At 40.7% G+C, this 19,610-nt stretch overlaps 1 protein-coding gene across 1 annotated transcript in view; it reads left to right on the top strand.

Annotated features, from left to right (window-relative positions):
* Positions 1 to 1,556: 1,556 nt before the first annotated feature.
* Positions 1,557 to 19,610, top strand: part of SHC2 (SHC adaptor protein 2) — a 74,100-nt gene continuing 56,046 nt past the window's right edge. The window contains exons 1-4 of the mRNA XM_075851127.1: positions 1,557 to 2,249; positions 15,249 to 15,319; positions 16,491 to 16,551; positions 17,547 to 17,666. Of these exons, the coding sequence (XP_075707242.1) occupies positions 1,557 to 2,249; positions 15,249 to 15,319; positions 16,491 to 16,551; positions 17,547 to 17,666 (945 nt within the window). The remainder of the gene's footprint in view (positions 2,250 to 15,248; positions 15,320 to 16,490; positions 16,552 to 17,546; positions 17,667 to 19,610) is intronic.

The raw sequence follows: 19,610 nt of genomic DNA, 5'->3' as shown, positions 1-19,610 counted from the left end.
CTTCCATTTAGAAGTAATTCCCTTATTAACATAAAGATTGTGTCTCAATGCAAAATTGGCCAAGAGCTATAAGAACTCAAAACTCTCTTCCTCTTTACATCAAGTCCACAGCCATGAGCTCGGTCTGCATTGTCTTTTTTGAGCATGTCATAGGTAGCATCCCAAAGAAGGCTACCTTGGACTATCGTCCATTTATATTCTGATTTTCCACACTTCCTCTCTTTTATCCACCACTAATTATGTCAACTAAAACGTATGGGTAGAGCCTAGCCCAACAGAGTATTCCATTTATCTTAGTTAAGAGATTAGTCTCCAGTTAATAGAATTTCCTAAGACCACCATCTGTCTTGGTCTACCTGTTTTTTACCATTTTTTACTAGAAGGGCTGTTTTTCCCTGATACATGGAGCAGTCCTGTGCAGAACTGCCTCTCTTGTACTTGTACCACCAACGTCTTCACTCAATTTGTCAAATTTCTACTAGTTCTAACTACATTAATCCAGCTTGCTGTCTGCTCCTTCTTAACATTCTCTCCGCTTACGTTTTCTGTTCCGCCTACTAACTTTTCCATGAGCATTGCTGTTGATGACTCTCCTAGTCCTCTGTAGACCCATTGTTTGATCACGTATGGTATGTATAGTACCAGTTGTATTGTACAACACCATAAACTCATGCGATGGCTGTCCACATTTCTAAGATGGAAGTACATTTTGGTTTCTGAAATGGGAAACTATAGACAGCTATTTGATAATTACATGTGAGCAGTCGACAATGTATCTTGTCCTAAATTTGTGTGCTCTACAGACTTATGTAATAGGAGAATGTATCTAGTCCTGATATTTGGAAAGGTCATAATGTTTTCTGAGATAGCCCTAGATTTGAGTGAATTTGTACATGGTATGAAAGGTTACATATTATGAAGATCTTGATTTCAAGTGTTTACTTACCCAATCAATGTTTCATCTCTCTGAGAGCCTTTCTCATTTATACACAGATAGGTCTTAAAATACATATTTCTCAATTTTAAACTATCTCTTTATCATGGTATATCCCCTTACCCATCTTTATATACCGAGATAAATGTACATTTTATATTCCCTGATACATACCATATCTAGTAATCTGTGGATATATTTGCAAGCACATAGAAAACATGTCACATACATTTTAGCTTTTTATAATGCACTGAGATTATTTGTAATAAACTCCACAAGTGACTTTTATAGAACAGAACATTTACTTTAATTTAAACAATAAAATCTGAGTCATGTACACAAGCATCTTAGACAATCCTTCCTGGTGTGCAGTTTTGGGAGCACCGAATTTGTAAAACCTTGTTTTCTAGAGATTCTAGTTGCTTAGAAACATTCCAGACGAAGGACAAGGCGTTTGCAAGATAAATATAGGATATACTGTATTGCATGACATAAGGCATTAAATGCTTTATTACGTAACCTTTATTTTTATTAAGAATTATGCTATGTATGCCTTTACTTCAAAGGGTGGGGGATGTGATGATGCTATGGCAGGTTCTGCTGACCTGAGCTGGGATGTTGCATGTGGTGGGGGCACATGAGTAATATGAGAATTACATCATCTTGTGAGAGTGGATCCTCCCGAGGGAGCAGAGGAGAGCAGGAGGAGGGAATGAGAGAGAGAAACAATCACTCTAAAAGCTTTGGATGGATCCCAGCACACGGCATGCTGGCTGACTCCAAGTATGGTCGCTTTCGCAATGAGTCTGTAACTTCAGCAGAGGAACAGACAACTCTGCCAGCCGGAGCTATGAGTGGACAAGTGGCCCCTGGTACACCAAGCACATCACCATCACTGGGTCAACCCTTCTCTGAGCCGCAATGTCCAGAAGAGCAGGATGTGGCTACCACATTCTGCATGATGATACCCAGGATGGGGCAATGGAAATTCTCGAGTCCTGCAGCTTTCCTGAGCCGATCCCCATCTGGTGCCAGCAAAGATCTGTCCCTAGAGAAATCAGGGGCTTCTGGGGGACTAGGGTCAATGTTTGGAGCCTGTGATCCCGTTTGCTCAACACCTTGTACTCTGCAGGTGATAAACCGGTTGCGAGGGGGAGCAGGAGGAGGAGGAGGTAGAAAGACTTCTCGGACAGAGACATATAAATTGCCAGGGGAGGAATGGACTCGTAAAGGGACTTTTATCAGCAAACCAGCTCAGGGTTGGCTACATCCTGATGATCGATTGCAAGGACCTGGAGTATCTTATATTGTGAGGGTAAGTGTTGTTAGAATGAACACAGCTTCAGCAACATCATTTAACTTTTAGGGTGTGGCATATTGAGAGAAAAAAAGGAGGCATTAATGTAATAAAATAGGGATGAAAAAAAATAGTCTGGAGATTGGAGGCCATTCATCTGAACCCAGTAAGTTAAGCCCAAGACAAAAGTAGTGTTATCAATATGCAGCTGTAGAAAGAACACTCAGTTATTTTTGCCAATATCATATTAACTCATTATATCCTGAAGGTACAAAACTCTTCAAATGATACACATTGAGTCCTACAACATTCAAATATAAGCATTTCCCTTTAACTGATGTCTTAGCGCTGCAAGAGCCGTGCGCAGAGTGTTATATTCTGTTACCTAATTGGATAGCTTTCCCTTCCCTGGTGCTGATTTGTAAAAGTGCTGATGCAATGTTTTTCTCCTTTGTTTTGCTGTGCACTGATTGGACGATGGCTCCTTTGTTTTGAAGGAGCAAAGGAAGGGCTGATGATCATATTGAACCATATTAGATTCTATAACAATTTTTCTTACATAGTCCTGAAAGACCATCAAACACATAACCAAGAATGTCATATTAAATGTGATATGTCATCTGAACATGTTTGATATTATTAATAATTCCTAAATTTCCTATTTTTTTTGTTTCGTAATGTATTAAGTATATTCTATAACATTGCTGAAAGTTAGGATATTTTTGGTTTATTTCCAGTTTACAGAGGCTGCCTGTAATACATTTACATTTATCAGTCATGTTATCCTAAATGTCTTCTGGTCTTGACAGATCTACGTGTTGTATCGCCCTATGTAATGAATAGGATAATGCAAGTGTAAATCTTGATTATACATTCTTTGGGTTTGCTTTACTGATTCGCTAAAGGGCAAGGACCTGTCTGTAAAATGTTGCTAAAGGGGTGAATCCATCATCTCTGATTTTGGCTGACATCTGCCCCTTACTCATGGAGATGTCCGTACCCTAAATTGCCTCTGTTAGGACTCTTTCTTATATGGACAGGTTCATTAATGCAGATCTATTCTGTCTGATATATCTCCCAGGGGCATCGAGCTCAGCCAGAGGGGTGTTCTCCTTCTGATATTCATTCTGGAGATTTTCTACCTTGATGCTAAATTAGATTAATTCCATTACAAGAAGAGAGCAAGATGGAGAAATATGGACAATAGGATAAGGCAGATAAAATGAGCTGGAATAAAAGATGAGCTGCACGGTAATTTTCTTGATTATAGAATAGGATGTAGAATAACATTTGCTCAGCCTTGCATAATAACATTAACCATTTGACACATCTCCTCTCGTAGAATGTATGTCCTATCTTCAAACTCGGCCATCTCCATAAATTACTATTCTTTCCAATGTAATATTAAGCTAAAGTGTCATCACATGTTTTATGTACATATCATATATGGCATCTAATAGGATGAGATCATTCTGAGACGCAAACACACACATCATTTAGAAGTCACATGGGGCCTCCACTATCACTCGCATCTGTTTTACACATGTCTATCATTGTCCTGAAGGGGGCAAGTCAGGCTTCTTTCTTTGTATAGAGGTCTGGAGAATTCTAGAAAAGTTGCCTTGAAAAATCTCATGAATTGACATCTGTTTTGTAGTACTGTAAATTACCCATTCTATTCCTCTTGAGTTTTATACACTTACTAGTAGGCCAGGACTTGTGGTGTGGTAGACCTTCACCAATATACTGATTATATTTTCCATCAGCATTTCTGCTGTTTATCAGATCAATGACTTATGAATATCAGATCAATGAATATTTAAAATCTTATTTCATGTAAATGTTCATTGCGTGGTGTACATTAATGATAAAATACATATCCCTGTTAGGGTATGTTCACACGCACTGTTTTCAGACGTAATTCGGGCGTTTTACGCCTCGAATTACGCCTGAAAAAACGGCTCCATTACGCCTACAAACATCTGCCCATTGCTTTCAATGGGTATTACGATGTTCTGTTCCCACGAGGTGTAATTTTACACGTCGCTGTCAAAAGACGGCACGTAAAAAGGCGCCCACGTCAACGAAGTGCTTGTCACTTCTTGGGATGTTTTTGGAGCCGTTTTTCATTGACTCCATTGAAAAACAGCTCCAATAACGTCCGTAAAATATGCAGCGAAAAACGCGAGTTGTTAAAAAACTTCTGAAAATCAGGAGCTGTTTTCAGGCGAAAATAGCTCCGTAATTTCAGACGTATTTTGCTACTGCGTGTGAACATACCCTAAAAGGCTGGATTCACACGAGCATGTTTGGTCCGTAAAGGACGGAACGTATTTCAGCCGCAAGTTCCGGACCGAACACACTGCAGGGAGCCGGGCTCCTAGCATCATAGTTATGTATGAAGCTAGGAGTCCCTGCCTCGCTGCGGGACAACTGTCCCGTACTGTAATCATGTTTTAAGTACGTGACAGTAGTTCCACGGAGAGGCAGGGACTCCTAGCGTCGTACATAACTATGATGCTAGGAGCCCGGTTGACTTGCGGCCGAAATACGCTCCGTCCTTTATGGACCGAACATGCTCGTATGAATCCAGCCTAAGGCTAAAAAAGACTCTTTAATTAATGGGCGATCATGGTAATGCATTAGTTCAGGACCTAAAAGTCAATCCTGATAATCTGACAAGCTACCCAAATAGTCCTATGCCATATTATCATTAGGTTACCTGATAATCTGGCACTTCGTGGGTCCATGGTGGGTCTTCAGCAATTTATGGAAGGTCTGTGTCAGGTCATTGGCCGTCCACAGACAGTCCCAAATATGCTGGTGCTAGTATTGATGTGCACATGCTGGCACTATAGCCCCAGTACCTGGCAGCACCTGAAAATCACAATTAAGTCATGTTAATAGTAAATAGTTGACTATGTTATGCGCATATGACTCTGCATAAGCAACTTCATTGTGATCTTTAGGAGCTACTGAGGAGAAGTTAAATACATATTACATCTGTACAACAGGCGTTCGGTAGGCATCTAAAAGTTGCCAGTTGTGAGGATACCAGGTTATTGGGATTTTACTGTACGACAATTTTCTTTTAATAAATTAAGGCATGAGTAATGTTTCTAAAAGTCACCAGCAAAGTGAAATGTGAACTATGATTAGTTTATATTAGCCACAATGAATGGGGCGGACATACCATATATTCATCCTCCGCAGCTGGATATTGGCCCTGCAGTCAAGGGGGCTCCTACTGTCGATTAGATCACATGTAAGGGGTTATGCTTCTTCCTATCCATGTATCGCAATTACTAGTGTATTGGTGAGGTATTTCTGGAAAGCCATGAATGGGTAGTCTATGGCTAGCAACTTGCTGCCAACAAATTAGCGGTTGGAAATCAAGGAGCCCATATACAGTTCTTGCACATGGGCCAACTGCTCTTGGTGTATGCCCCAGGGTAAGCTACTGTAATATCACAACTATGTTTCTGTCAGATAAGCTGCTGTGACATCACAAGTGAGTTCTGGTTAGGTAAGCTGCTGTGACATCACAACTGTATTTTTGTCAGATAAACTGCTGTGACATCACAAGTAGGCCTCAGTCAGGTTACCTGATGTGACATTGCAGCTGTAATTCAGTCAGGTAAGCTACTATGAAATCACAAGTGGGTTTCAGTCTGGTAAGCTGCTGTGACATCACAACTGTGTTTCTGTCTGGTGAGCTACTGTGACATTACAAGTAGGTTTCAGTCAGGTAAGCTGCTGTGACATCACAGCCGTGTTTCTGTTGGGTGAGCTGCTGTGACATCACAAGTGGGTTTCAGTCAGGTAAGTTACTGAACGGGATGTGTGGTGAGGTGTTAGAGCTCCATGCAGCCTGACACTAATATACAAGCAGAATGAGTCCTAGTCATCCTAGGGTCGGCACATTAGAGCAGATCAGAGCCAGACTCAGCACCCTGGTATTGTCCTCTAGGTCTCTTCTGCCCATTAGAAGGTCTGGCAGAGCACTTTACCCACAAGAGACCCATAACAGATGACATATGTTCTCCACCTGCTGTAGCACTAAAGCTTCCATCAAGCCTCCTCTTCTCTCCATATACAGCACAGAAAATGCACTGTTATATCCCTAGTCTGCAAGATCTCGCAATAACTAATGAGGGTCACCTCAATTACATAAAAGGCACTCGCCATATACAAGCTATTGACAATGGTAATTTTCCATTTTTTTTAATTGCTTATATTTAAAGATTTATTTATTTTTTCAAACCTAACTTTTTTTTTATTAAAAAATTTAGTGATTGGTCCTCTTTAAGACAGATAACATGCTGTGACATCATAAATGTGTATCACTCAGGTGAGCCACTAGGACATCTAAGTTGTGGGTTTTAGTCAAATAAGCTTATTTGACATCACAACTGTGATTCTTTGAGGCAAACTGCTGTGACATCACAAGTGGGTTTCAGACAGGTAACATCCTATGACATCACATATGAGAATCAATCAGGTAAGTTGCTGTGAAATCACAACTAGTTTTAGCAGGGTAAGCTGTGACACTGATATTATAAGAGTGTTTCAGTAAGGTAAGAAGCTGTGACATCATAGGTGGATTTCAGTCACGTAAGCAGCTGTGACATCATAACTATATATATGTAGCCATAGAACCATGGAGAAATGGTGGGCACCACTACAAAAACATGAGCATTGGGGTGCAAAATCAGCATCAAAGAGACTAATTTAGCAAACAAAAATGGAAAATGTAGAAACACTTTTTTGAAATATATAAAAAATATGTATTTAGATACACATGGATAAATAATTCAGATTAAAACATCATTAAAAAATAGGGGAAAAAATAGATTCTAACGAGGATCACAAACAATAATGTGACCCTTATGTGATGATGCACGAAGATAACGGGTGAGAACAGACAAAAAGTACAAATAACCAATGCTCTCTGCAAAATATACATTATACTCCCAAAATACAAAAAGTGGCAATGTTGCTATAAAATAATGTATATATAATGTCAGAAAGTGCATTCATGCATAGTAACAAAGTGTCAATACATATAATTTAGAAAGCCATAAAAAAAAAAAAGGAACATAAGCCTGCCCCAATAGAGACGGAGAGAGATGTACATAGGAGAAAGGCAAATTGTGGCCAACACACAAACAACACAAAGGCAATCAAAAGGTAATAAATGAGAACTAGATGTCTGGTCAAGACTAGCACCACAAATGAAACCCCATTCTAATCGCTGATCTACAAATCAGCTTCCTCAGAGATACTCAATAGTGGGTGCACAGTTACAGAGGAAAACTATTGTAAACATTTTTTATTACATTCTGCTGCCAACCCAAACTACAGTAAATATATCTACTCCCCAATCACTAAAAACTACTTGTGTCATATATCAAAATAGCCATAACTGAAAGGGAAACTCATTTGGAGACTTTTTGTAGAGGGCCACTGTACTACAAAAATATTCCTATAAAAATGGAGTACGTATAAAGTATGTTCCCAACTAAAAAATTCCAGGACCAATTTGAAAATAAGCATTATGTTTACCCTGAAATATGGCACAGGTGAGAGTGTGCAGCAATATCCACAATTAGAGCAGTATCAAAGGGGAAAAAAACAAACAAAAATGGGGGGAGGGGGTGGAAAAGGTGGGCTATAAACAAGTATCCCACCATTCATAATATACCAGAATTTGTACAACCTCTTCACAGCTGAGCCACAGGAGTTTATATTAATGATTGACAGCAGACTTTAAGCTAATATGTGTAAATAGAGAACTTCATACCATATTGTACAGTAATCAATGTAGTTATAAAATGCGTACATGACCCATAGGGAAAAATTCCGGGGCCAGTTTGAAAATAAATATTATCCTTTCCTTGGCCTACAACAGAAATGAGAGTGTGCAAGAATTTTAATAGATCATAGAAGTTTGTTTGAATGGGTAAGCGATATCCCCCTCTTCATAGGAATGTACCAGGCTGGTGTCTCAACATCGTATCTCAGTTGTACTATATTAGTTCTCATTATTGAGTGAACACACAACTTATGACTACTGCATGTAAAAATCATATACACAAAATAATATTAACTACCAGGAAGAAAAAATAAATTAGGGGTTACATGATATTCCTTGATAGAAGGTTAACCAGTTTGGAACTGGAACAGGGTCTATTTGGAAAAATGTATGTCTTAGGATGAAAATAACAGAGTCTTTCTTTATAATAACATGAAAAGGATGGCCCCAGCGGTATGTAGCACCAATAGCCTTAAGCCTATCTTGAAGAGGGTGCAGAAGACGTATCATATGGAGTGTTCTATTAGAGAAATCAGGATAGAACTTAGCCAATTTCTCCTCCACTGCAACTGGGCCATTAGCCCAAGCCCCTTTAACAATAAGGTCTTTATCTGTGAAGTAATATAAGTGACAAAGTACATCTCTTGGATTATTTGGATTCAGAGGCCCACTACGGGATACTCGATGAACCCGATCTAGTAAAGATTGCGTCCATTAATCTGCTGGTTACAATATTAAAAACGATATTAACTCTGTGCAACAGGTCATCTTGAGTCCCAAGATCCAGCAACCCTTTCAGCCGTATGTTGTTTCTACGCCCCTTTTTCTCTTGGTCATCCAATTGAAGAGCCATAGACTGGATCTGGGCTCTAGAGGCTGAAACATCCCTCTCAAGGACAACAGCTCTATTATCTAGGGAGGAAACATATTGCTCAATTATGGCCGTTCTAGTGTCCAGGTGTTCAACTTCAGTACGAACCCCCAATAGGGCCTGTTGTTGTGAAAACTCAAAGCGAGACACTAAAGTATCTAGGTCTTGTCTTGTAGGAAGGGCCTAGATAAGTTCTCTTAATATATGTAAATCTATATATCCCACATTTTTTCCCTTAGTGGAGGATGAAGACGCCAACGCTGAAGCCGAAGCTGAGGCTGGGGTTGGAGTTGAGGTTGAGGCCTCAAATGCAAAGGGGCTTGCTACTAGAGCGTCTATCGACGTACCGACTAGTGTACTTGTGGGTATTGCGGGTAAAATTGATGGTACTCCCGCCAATGCTCCTGTCTTAGAGGAGGTGTATATGCCCTCAGAAGTAACCCGCATTTGCGTTTATTTTACTTCTATTGTGTTCTGCATTAATATCAGCACCCACAGTGCCACCATCCCCGCTGTTAATGCCCCCAATACCAGTGCCATCAATACCCTAATTTCCCTTCCCGCTCTTAAACTATAAGGCCCCAGAAGGCCATGTCCCACAGGGTACACAGGGTCCAAGGTGTTCACAAGGTCCATCGAGTTCATAGGGTCCACAATCAGGAGTATTAGAGGGAGAAGTCTGCTGTGTCAGTTTCATTATTGTGCCTGCTAGAGCCGCTGAAGCCAGTGGAGCCGCAGGAGCAGCCAGAGTGCTGGAGGATGTAGAGTTGCAGCAGGCTGCCAGATAATGATCCATGCAGCGGTCTGACCCACGGTCTAAGCCCCGGCCTCGTGACAATGTTCGGGAGGGCAGGCGCGTGGATCCAGCCAAGCCTCACCTATGCTTCACTGGCGTCACCGGGCAGGGAGGAGTCTACAGGAGAGATCAGTGGGAGGAAGCCGGGAGGTAGCCGAAGCAGAAAAAAAACACTGGCGCTGTGGAGCTCCTAACGAGCGTGTATGCTCACTGTCGCATAGCTAAGCCATGCCCCGGAAAAGACACTGTGTTTTTTATCTTCACATTCCAAGAGCCATAACTTTTTTATTTTTTCGTCGACATAATCGTATAAGGGCTTGTTTTTTGCGGAGAGAGTTGTATTTGTTTAATGGCACAATTTAATGTCCATATCATGTATTCAGTAACTTTAAAAATTGAAAAGATGTGAGGTGGAATTTAAAAAAAGAAACATGTCCGAAAGTTTTTTGGGTTTAGTTTTTATGCCATTCACTGTGCCATAAAAATTGCATGTTAACTTTATTCAGCGGGTCAGTACGATTACGGCAATGCCAAATTTATATAGTTTTTATCTTTCATTACTTTTATAAAATGTATAATTTAGTTTTGTTTTGCCTTATTCTGAGACACATAACTTTTTATTTTTCTGTTGATTGAGCTGTGTGAGGGATTGTTTTTTTGCGGGGCAAGCGGTAGATCTTATTAGTACAATTTTTCAGTACATAGGACTTTTTGATTTATTTTTATTAAATTTTTTTGGGGGAAGCAAGGTGGCAAAACACAGCAAATTGTTAATTCTTAGGCCAACGATATTGTTATTGTTTACATTTTTTAAACTGTTTTTTTTATAGATTTCAATATTTGTTTACACTTTTTTATTCCTAGGGAATGTCACCATACGATCATGCAATACAGTGCAGTACTTATGTATTTCAGTGTATTGTCTTTTTCTGTGCCTAGTGGGACACAGAAGGCAGACCTGGAGGCCTTCATTAGCCTCCGGCTGCCATGGCAACCACTCTGCACCAAGGGAGGTGATCGGGAGAGATTGCCTTCCTCTCTCTAACTGATCAGATTTCGCTGTAGCTATTTACTGCAGCATCTCAGGGGTTAAACATCTGGGATCAAAGTTATCTTCTATCCCGGTCGTTGCAGGCAGGTGTCAGCTTTGTAAAATGCTTATCCACTGTACATATATGGTGGATGTTGTTAAGGGGTTAAACCTGAACCGTTTCTTACAACGGTCTAAATCTAAAAAAATGCTGGATTAAGATATGCCTAATTTATTAAGAGGTGCACGCCTCTTAATAATCTAGGTGCATCTCTGGCCGTCTGTTTACTAAAAAGTCAAATCTACGTCTGCTCTGAGCGGGCGTAGATTTGCTCTATAATTTACGCCCGTTTTCCTGGCGTAAATTTATCGAGCTACGGTAGCCCTTACCCCTCTGACTAAGCCCCATCCATTTTTATGCAGCAGTTGTTCACAGCGCTACCACAAATGTTTATGTAGAGATGCATGTAAAGAAACAATGAAGTGTCAATACAGAGTTCTGCCAATTGTGTCTATTTGAAATATATGACAGAAAAGATGATTGTTGGTTTTGTCTGCTATTTTTTTCTCTATGCCATTTTTGTGTATTGGAGGCATTGTTCTTACAGTTGCTTTAGTGGAGCAGCAGATGAATACTGCTTTGGGACTGATACAGTATCAGTATAAAAATGTTCCCACCCATTAAATGACCTTGCTCTGTCTTTCTTACATTCAACCTCGATTGTCTTAAATTCCTCCTAGAAAGTACATACACCTGATTGCATTCTCAGTATATGTCACTGTACTCCAGATGTATAAAAAAATGCAAAGGGAATGCTACTTCTAAGAAGTGACGGAGATAAGTGACTGCCAGACAGCTGTGGCGCATATCAAAGCAAAGGAATAGGCAGATGACATCTAACATGTCCATTCCCCATTTCCCCTGTTGGCAGACATTGGTGGACATTCGGACTGTTCCCTTAGGCATTTGATTATCTGCAGAGCCGAGAGAAATTAGCTGTGATACAGATGCTCCTTTCTTAGTTTAACCCACTAATGACTACCAATATGCCTTTTTACAGTGTTTTTTTTAAGCAGCATTATAGCTAAGTAGCAGGGAACTAGTGTTGCATGTTCCCGGGTACTGGGTGGCATGCACAAACTAGTCACTCTGCTTTGGGCCAGGGTATTAAGATACAGGGCTAGAGCAGCATACTGAATCTTTGCTCCAGGTGAAGAAAAGCCTATCTACGATTCTGGGGTGAACCACAAACACAGTTGAACACCAATTTCTGCCTCCTTGATTGATACATACACAGCACACATTAAGAACTGCGTATCCCAGGGTCCCCAACTGGCGGATGCCAGTTGTCCAGACCATTGGCGTCATTAGCACCGGGCATTTGGCGCAGAAGGCTGGATTTGTGGAGTGGTACCCCGAGCAACTGCCACATTCAATAGAGGACACAGATACAACTGAATACTTTGGCTCCCTGCTCCACCATTCAACAGGTGGAGTGCTGAGACAGGATCCCTGTATAGGCCAGCGTAATGATGTCACTATCTACTGTTGGTGTGGCACTATCTACAAGGGGGAACTGTAGGGTACTATCTACAAGGGGCATTGTCTGGCACTTTCTACAGGGAGCACTGTGGCACTATCTAAAAGGGGCATTGTGTGGCATTGTCTACAGTGGCACTGTGTGGCAACTATCTACAAAGGACACTATGTGTGGCACTATCTACAGAGGGAACTGTATGGCACTCTATATAAGCGCCATTGCGTGGCATTATCTAGAGGGGGCAGATAAGCCCTGGACTTCTGCCGCAGATCCATGGGTCAGAATGGTCTATGGCAAATCTGATCCGTATGAATATAGCCTTCATGTTGGTGCTCAGCTTGGACCTTCACCAAAGGGCAGACCCAGGTAAATGGACCGTCACTAAAAATAGTTTAGTACTCCTGGTGTATACAAGAGAGGACGTAGTAGAACACGTGAAAGAGCTGATGGGTCTAGACAGTTGTAAAATAATAATTACTAGCCTGACAAGTTGGACGCAATTAAAAAATTCAATTTCAGTTTAAAGAAAACTTAGGAATAGCGCATGCGTAAAACTGTTCACAAGTGTCTGGTAGTGCCTTTTTCTTGTGCACTAATTAAAGTAGGCAAAGATAGAGGGTACAGGCATTAGACAAAGGGAGAAACTTAGCCAATCTTGGAGGGAAGGTTGAGAAGGAAAAAGCAGGAAGCAGTTAGTGTGCAGTCAAACACGGCAGATTTTGCAGAAATTTTCTGCAACTGAACATCAATAGCATCCTTCTGAAAGGGGTTAAATCAGCAGCAAGTACATAGATTATGCAGATAGTGACCCATGTAGATAGTGCCCCCCCGTAGAGTCCTCTGTAGATAGTGCCCCCTTTGATAGTTCTAATACAATAAACAAAAAATAAAGAAAAACTAAATATTTGCCCTAGTAGGTGGCAGGTAAATAGAGTGCCCTATAGATAGTGCCCCCATAGAGCCCCGTGTAGATAGTGCACCCTGTTGATAGTGCCCCAAGGAGTCCCCTGTAGATAATGCCCTCTACAGAGTCCCCTGTAGATAGCGCACCCCAAAGAGTCCCCTGTAGATGGTGCCCCCATAGCGCCCCTTGTAAGTAGTGTCCCCATAGAGCCACCTGTAGATAGTGCCCCATATAAAGCCCCCTGTAGATAGTGCCCCCCCATAGAGTCCCCTGTAGAAAGTGCCCCCAATAAAGCCCCCTGTAGATAGTGCCCCCTGTAGATAGTGCACCCCATAGAGTTCCCTGTAGAGAGTGCCCCTTGTAGATAGTGACCATGTAGATAGTGCCCCACATAGAGTCCTCTGTAGATAGTGCCCCCTTAGATAGTTCTAATACAATATACAAAAAATAAAAGAAAAACTAAATATTTGCCCTAGTAGGTGGCAGGTAAATTTTACGCCATCTTTATGAATATCATAAATGTAACTAAGTTCGGACGCAATCGCAGTCCGCAGTAACCCATAATAAGACTCTGTATGTTTTGGTGCTACTGAGTATGCTCCGTATGTAAGAAGCAATTGGCTCTTGTAGGAGCTTCGTGTATTAGCTAAGTCTGCTGTCTATCAAATGTGTCTGAATGACCGCGATACACAAGTCACCTGATTGGCTCTTGTGCATTGGTCCTGCTCTAGTGATGTTCTACGGGGTTTTATAAGCCTCAGACTTGCTGTTTCTGGCGCCATTGCTCCATTGTATCCTGAGGACGCCATCTCGACAAAACATGTCGGGGGCTTTGTTGAATGTTTTTTAACATACCGTCAGCTCAAAATCAATTCTGGGATAGTGGTCTGCAGACACTTCCCTCTAGTATAGAGAGTATAATAATTCTACTGCTGTTAGCAGAGACTGACCATTACATCTATATGCGTGATAACGTTTCTGGGCACATGGGTTGTTTTTAGAATATAGGCTACGTGCCTTTAATAAAGGTTATTTTCATTATTAGGAAATAATAGAACAATTGAATAACTTGGATAGAACAATTGAATACCTTCTGTCAGTAGTGTGGAAAATAGGGTTAGATGCCCTGTAGATAGTGGCCCCAGACCAGGCTTCATCCAGCGGAATGACGCAGGCGGCGCTCTAAAGTCATTGCGCCACCTGCATTATTTGTAAAGCGCCGAATAGCGAGGCAAGGAACTAATAATTCTTGTGCCTTGCCAGCGCTAGCCTAAACAATTGTATCTGCATCCTAAGGACGCGGATACAATTGAGTGTCCCCTCTCCCTGGTTCTCAGAACCGGCTTTAATTTTATCAACAGGTTCGAGAGACCTGGGGCGAAGCGGCCAGGTCCTATAGGCCCCCTAGGGGCCTCGGGCCCCAGACGGGTGCCTGAACCGCCCCTATTGGAAGCCACCACTGGATCATAATAAGTGTTTTTATCTAACACCAGTGCTGGATTCTCAGCTACACTGCTCATTACTGCTGTATAACCTCCTTCATGCTACTGCTTCTATATATTGGATAATTAGAGGTAGGAGAGCAGGATTCTCCTCTTCTATGTGTGCTGTGTATAGAAGACATGTTAGCAGTTCAGCTCTACCAAATAGCTCAGGGAAAACTGAAAATTAGTCATATAAAGTCATTATAATTAGTCATATTATAATACTATAAAGACAGATATAGTGTTATTTCTCATGTACAGACACATGACAGTTTATTCTGAAAAGTCACCTGAAAGGTTAGCTATGCTTAAAATGGTTGCATGAGATAAGAAAAATGTGTTTGCTTTTTTATTCCCCAGAAACAGCACTATTGTTGATCCATAGCTGTGTCTGGTATTGCAGCTAAACCTCATTCAAGTGGATGCTTTGGTCTGTAACTTCAATTGATCTATCCTATCTCGGAAGAAAGATATTAAAAACTGGTTTAATTCACAACAAAGGGCCTTTTTTTAATATTAATTTGGTATGTCCTTAACATGGTATAATTTTCTGTTGTTTTATGTTTAACCCTTTAGTATATGGGCTGCATTGAAGTTCTACGTTCGATGAGGTCTCTGGATTTTAATACAAGGACTCAAGTGACAAGGTTGGTTAAAAAAAATAACAAGCATCTAAACATTTTAAAGATAGACATGTACAATTATTAGTGGTGACAAGATAATAAATTAAATGGTATGTATACCTTTGCAACTCACTGTTTTTACTGCTCTAATGCAACTAAAACAAAAAAATTAAGCAACTTTGCAAATTCTCAAACCATTTTTTGTTTACAGCTTCTATGCAGACTTTTGTGTCCATGGCGTCAGACTATACACAAACCCTGTGTGTAGTCTGATACTGCCTTCATGGGTTAGGCCTCATGCACACGAACGTTCTTTTGTGGCCGCAATTCCCCCTAAAATCCAAGGGAGAATTGCGGCCCCATTCATTTCTAGTTTTTACGGTCCGTGCATGGCCCGAGAGCCCGCGCTGCAGAAAGAACGGACCTGTCTTATTACGGCCGGCCGACCCGAAAATCACGGCCGTGCACATGGCTACGGTCGTGTGCATGAGGCCTTAGGCTCTGTTCACATCTGTGTTGTGGTTTCAATGTCTAAGGTAAACCACAACACATTTTCAGATCCGTTATAGGATGGATACCACCGGCATCCGATGGACTCCACTGACTAATAATGGAGTTGGTGAGGTTCGGTCGTGGTGTCTGTCGTTTTTTTAACATGAAGAATAGCACTGCATGCAAATCCGACAGAATCTGCAACAAAGGCTCTAATGCAGATGTTAATAGAGCCCTTACTCTACTGCCCTCTACTATTGTTGGTAGCTCAGAAAAAAAATAATGAAACAGATGGAAAGGAGTAACACAGGACTGCAGTATCAGATTGTACACAGGATTTGTTTGTAGTCTGTAACTATGGAGATACATAGATGTGCATAGGAGGTGTAGACACAAAACTGTAGGATATTTTTAATCAAGACTATTTGCTTACATTTTTAGATGCAACCAACAATAAAAAGTTTGTTGCAAAGGTAGTACCTGGCCTGCAGTACCACTAATGACCTCCATGATTCACAGTGACCTAGTAATCAAGCTATATGACAACCGTGTGTAAACATGTCTGATTATTCGATTATTTATTACAAAATAATTCTTAAGAATTCTAAATTAAAATCATAAGGTTTATCCAAAGTTTTTTTTAATTATTTTTTATTATGATGGCTAGATTTTCAATGTATGCCATCTTACTTTTATGTAACAGAGAGGCCATCAACAGACTTCATGAGGCTGTCCCTGGTGTGAGAGGAGCCTGGAAGAAGAAGGTGGGTGTTACAACTTGTTCTCATTTGATTTTGATAGAGAGTTGGATTTGGGATGTAGTCCACTTATTGGGCCAGTAATGGACAAGAAAGCGTGGACAAATAGTAGAGAGAAAGGGATTATCAAAATCAAGGATATAACCGATGTGAATGGAAAAGTAAAATTATTTTCTATGTTAAAAGGAGAAGGGAAATTAGAGCAAAGGTTTTTTTTTCTTCAATACCTAAGGGTAAAGGGGAAGCTTGTAGAATTATTAACCCGGAAAAAAACCAAAAGTAATTTAGTGAATATGGAATATAAAAAGGTTATGGATATGGCATATGGGCAATAACAATATTTCCGTCATCTATCAGAAATTGTTGATAGCGATAGATAAAGGGGAGATAAAAAAACCAAATAGGACTTAAATGGGAAAATGCCCTACTACTTCAACAAGGAACAAAGGAAATATATGAGAAAATTATAACGGCCCTACAAAAAGTAACCAAGGAAATTTCCTTTGAGAATTAGAGGGAAATGTATTGGAGGGTAATGTGCCATGCCATTTATGCATTTAGTAAACTCGTGAAACAGTATATTCAGGGGTATGAGTAGAAATGCCCAAAATAATTTAAATATAAAGAAAGGATATAAAACAAAGGCAAGGTCGTGATAGGAGGGATAGAGAAAGGAGGGTTAGGGCAGGGGGAAATTAATGTAATGCTATGATTCATGTTATTTCATTGTATTCTCAATGTAGAGAAACGTACATTTTATGTACAATTAAGCATGTGGATCTTTTCTTCTTTTTTCTTAAATGAATAAAAATAATAAAATATTGTTAAAAAAAAACCAAAACTCAGACTTTATGAGGCTGTCCCTGTGTGAGAGGGACCTGGAAGAAGAAGGTGGGTGTTACAACTTGTTCTCATTTGATTACAAATAAAAGGATTATCAACACCCTCTAGATCAGCAATGTTATATTTTTCATGTTTAATTTTTTGTTCCTTCTTTAAAGGCGCCCAATAAATCTCTAGCATCAATCTTGGGTCGGAGTAATCTTCGTTTTGCAGGAATAAGTATAGCTGTAAACATATCCGTCGAGGGACTGAATCTCAGTATACCAACCTCTCGACAGGTAAAAATACCCTTGAATCCCATTGACTAATCTCCGTATCCTCGAAATTATGAGAATATGAGAAGAGCATATTTTATGTTGGAATTTAAGAATTGGTTAGCTGGAAGCTTTTATATACTTTTCTATGATGGCTTGTTAATCCGGAATACTTGATAATTCAGCACCTATTAGGCCCTGTTAATATATAGCTGGAATCACACACATCATTTAGGTCAGGTTTTTGTGGTGGGTTTTGGTTGCTAAAAACACTGCAGCCAGATGTTTGCTGGTAGTCACTAGGAGAATACACACAATAATCTAAGTTGATCAAAAGTGGCTTAATTGTAGCCAATGTCTACGTTAAAACTCAAATAATTTATTGACATATGTTATAACAAATTCATGACTACATGTGCCTTTTGTGATAATTTTTTTTACAACAAACATTACTACATTTAACTTTCATACTGGCTACAATGATGTCACTTTTTTTTTACACCAGAGTCTGTTTGGAGTAGAGATGTGACTTTTTTTCTCGTTTACAACTTTTTTAGCGACTGCTTAAAAGGTTGCATATCATCAATGTGTGTAAGGCAAGGCCCATACACACACACACACACACACACACCACACACCCGCACCAACACCCACACCACAGCACGCACACATACACACACCCACACCACACCACACCACGCACACACACACACACACACACACACACACACACACACACACACACACACACACACACACACATTCCAGTCCATTGCATATCATCAATGTGTGTAAGGCAAGTATCTCACACACAACACACACACACACACACACACACACACACACATTCCAGTCCACCTATATCATATTATTTGAATATTTTTTTCCTGATGCCTACATTCTCAGACAGTTTATAAAATGAACTTGGGCAGTAAAGCTCAAGTTTCACAAAGCTTCATCAGCTTTGCCCTCCAGTGGTGTGTTACATATATTCCCTTAATGGGTATCGTATGCACTAGGTTAAAGGGATTGCACCAATTATCAACAATTCACAGAATAGGTGATAATTGTCTGATCGCTGGGAGCACCATTGCTGGGACCCCCACCAATCGCAAGAATGGTGGTCCAGTACCAGTTCCTCCTCACTGCACCCACTGCAATTCTCCAAAGTGGCTTGGGTGGTCCAGACAAGTTGTAAAACATGTGCGCCACTGGTGCCATCCAACTTCCTCATGCCCCATTAGTGTATGACACAATTTAAGGGGTTGTTTCTTAAAAAAATGTGCTAAGAGCAGGAAGGTGGATAAAAGAAAATAAAAAAAACAATACTCACCTGTTCAATCCCCTGCAGCTCCAGCACCGCCACTCTGGTGGTCCCCACAAGTCTTTATTTACTTATCTTGCAGTGATGGCGTGCCGTTCGTGAATATTACAGCTGTAGCCAATCATTAATAATAATAATAATACAAAAAAAAAACATCAGCAACACAGTGAGTAACTAAATACAGTCTCTCACATTTAACACTCTGTCCGTAAGCCTTATTCTCCAGCAGACAGTTATTCTTGTATTGACTGGAGTAAATGAGCAGAGAGGAATGTGCGGCGTGAAGGTTCCAGGCTGAGGCAGCAACAAAATGGCAGAGCCGCGACGCCAGAAGGGTGGAACACAAATGTTTGAAGACTTGGCTGGCCAATAAGGAATACCAGCCGGTCTGCTTATTTACCAACTGAATCTTGTGATATTTCTGGCCAGAGCCATGATGAATAGGTGGCAGCAGAGGACATGAGGCATAGGACTGGGGCAGGTGCCAGGCGGCATTAATGGGGCAGAACCGGGGTGGGACGATTCGGCTCCCCGGCCTACTGGCCCCATAGTAGCTGCATGGTCTGCCTCCATTAAACGTACGCCACTAATTCCCCCACACATACACGCACACCTAGAACGTAACTTAATCTGTCTACCCCCCA

Source organism: Rhinoderma darwinii, chromosome 1 (assembly GCF_050947455.1).
Source record: "Rhinoderma darwinii isolate aRhiDar2 chromosome 1, aRhiDar2.hap1, whole genome shotgun sequence".
NCBI classification, from domain to species: Eukaryota; Metazoa; Chordata; class Amphibia; order Anura; family Rhinodermatidae; genus Rhinoderma; species Rhinoderma darwinii.
Note: the sequence above shows the minus strand (reverse complement) of the source record. Positions and strands in the feature narration are given on the sequence as shown.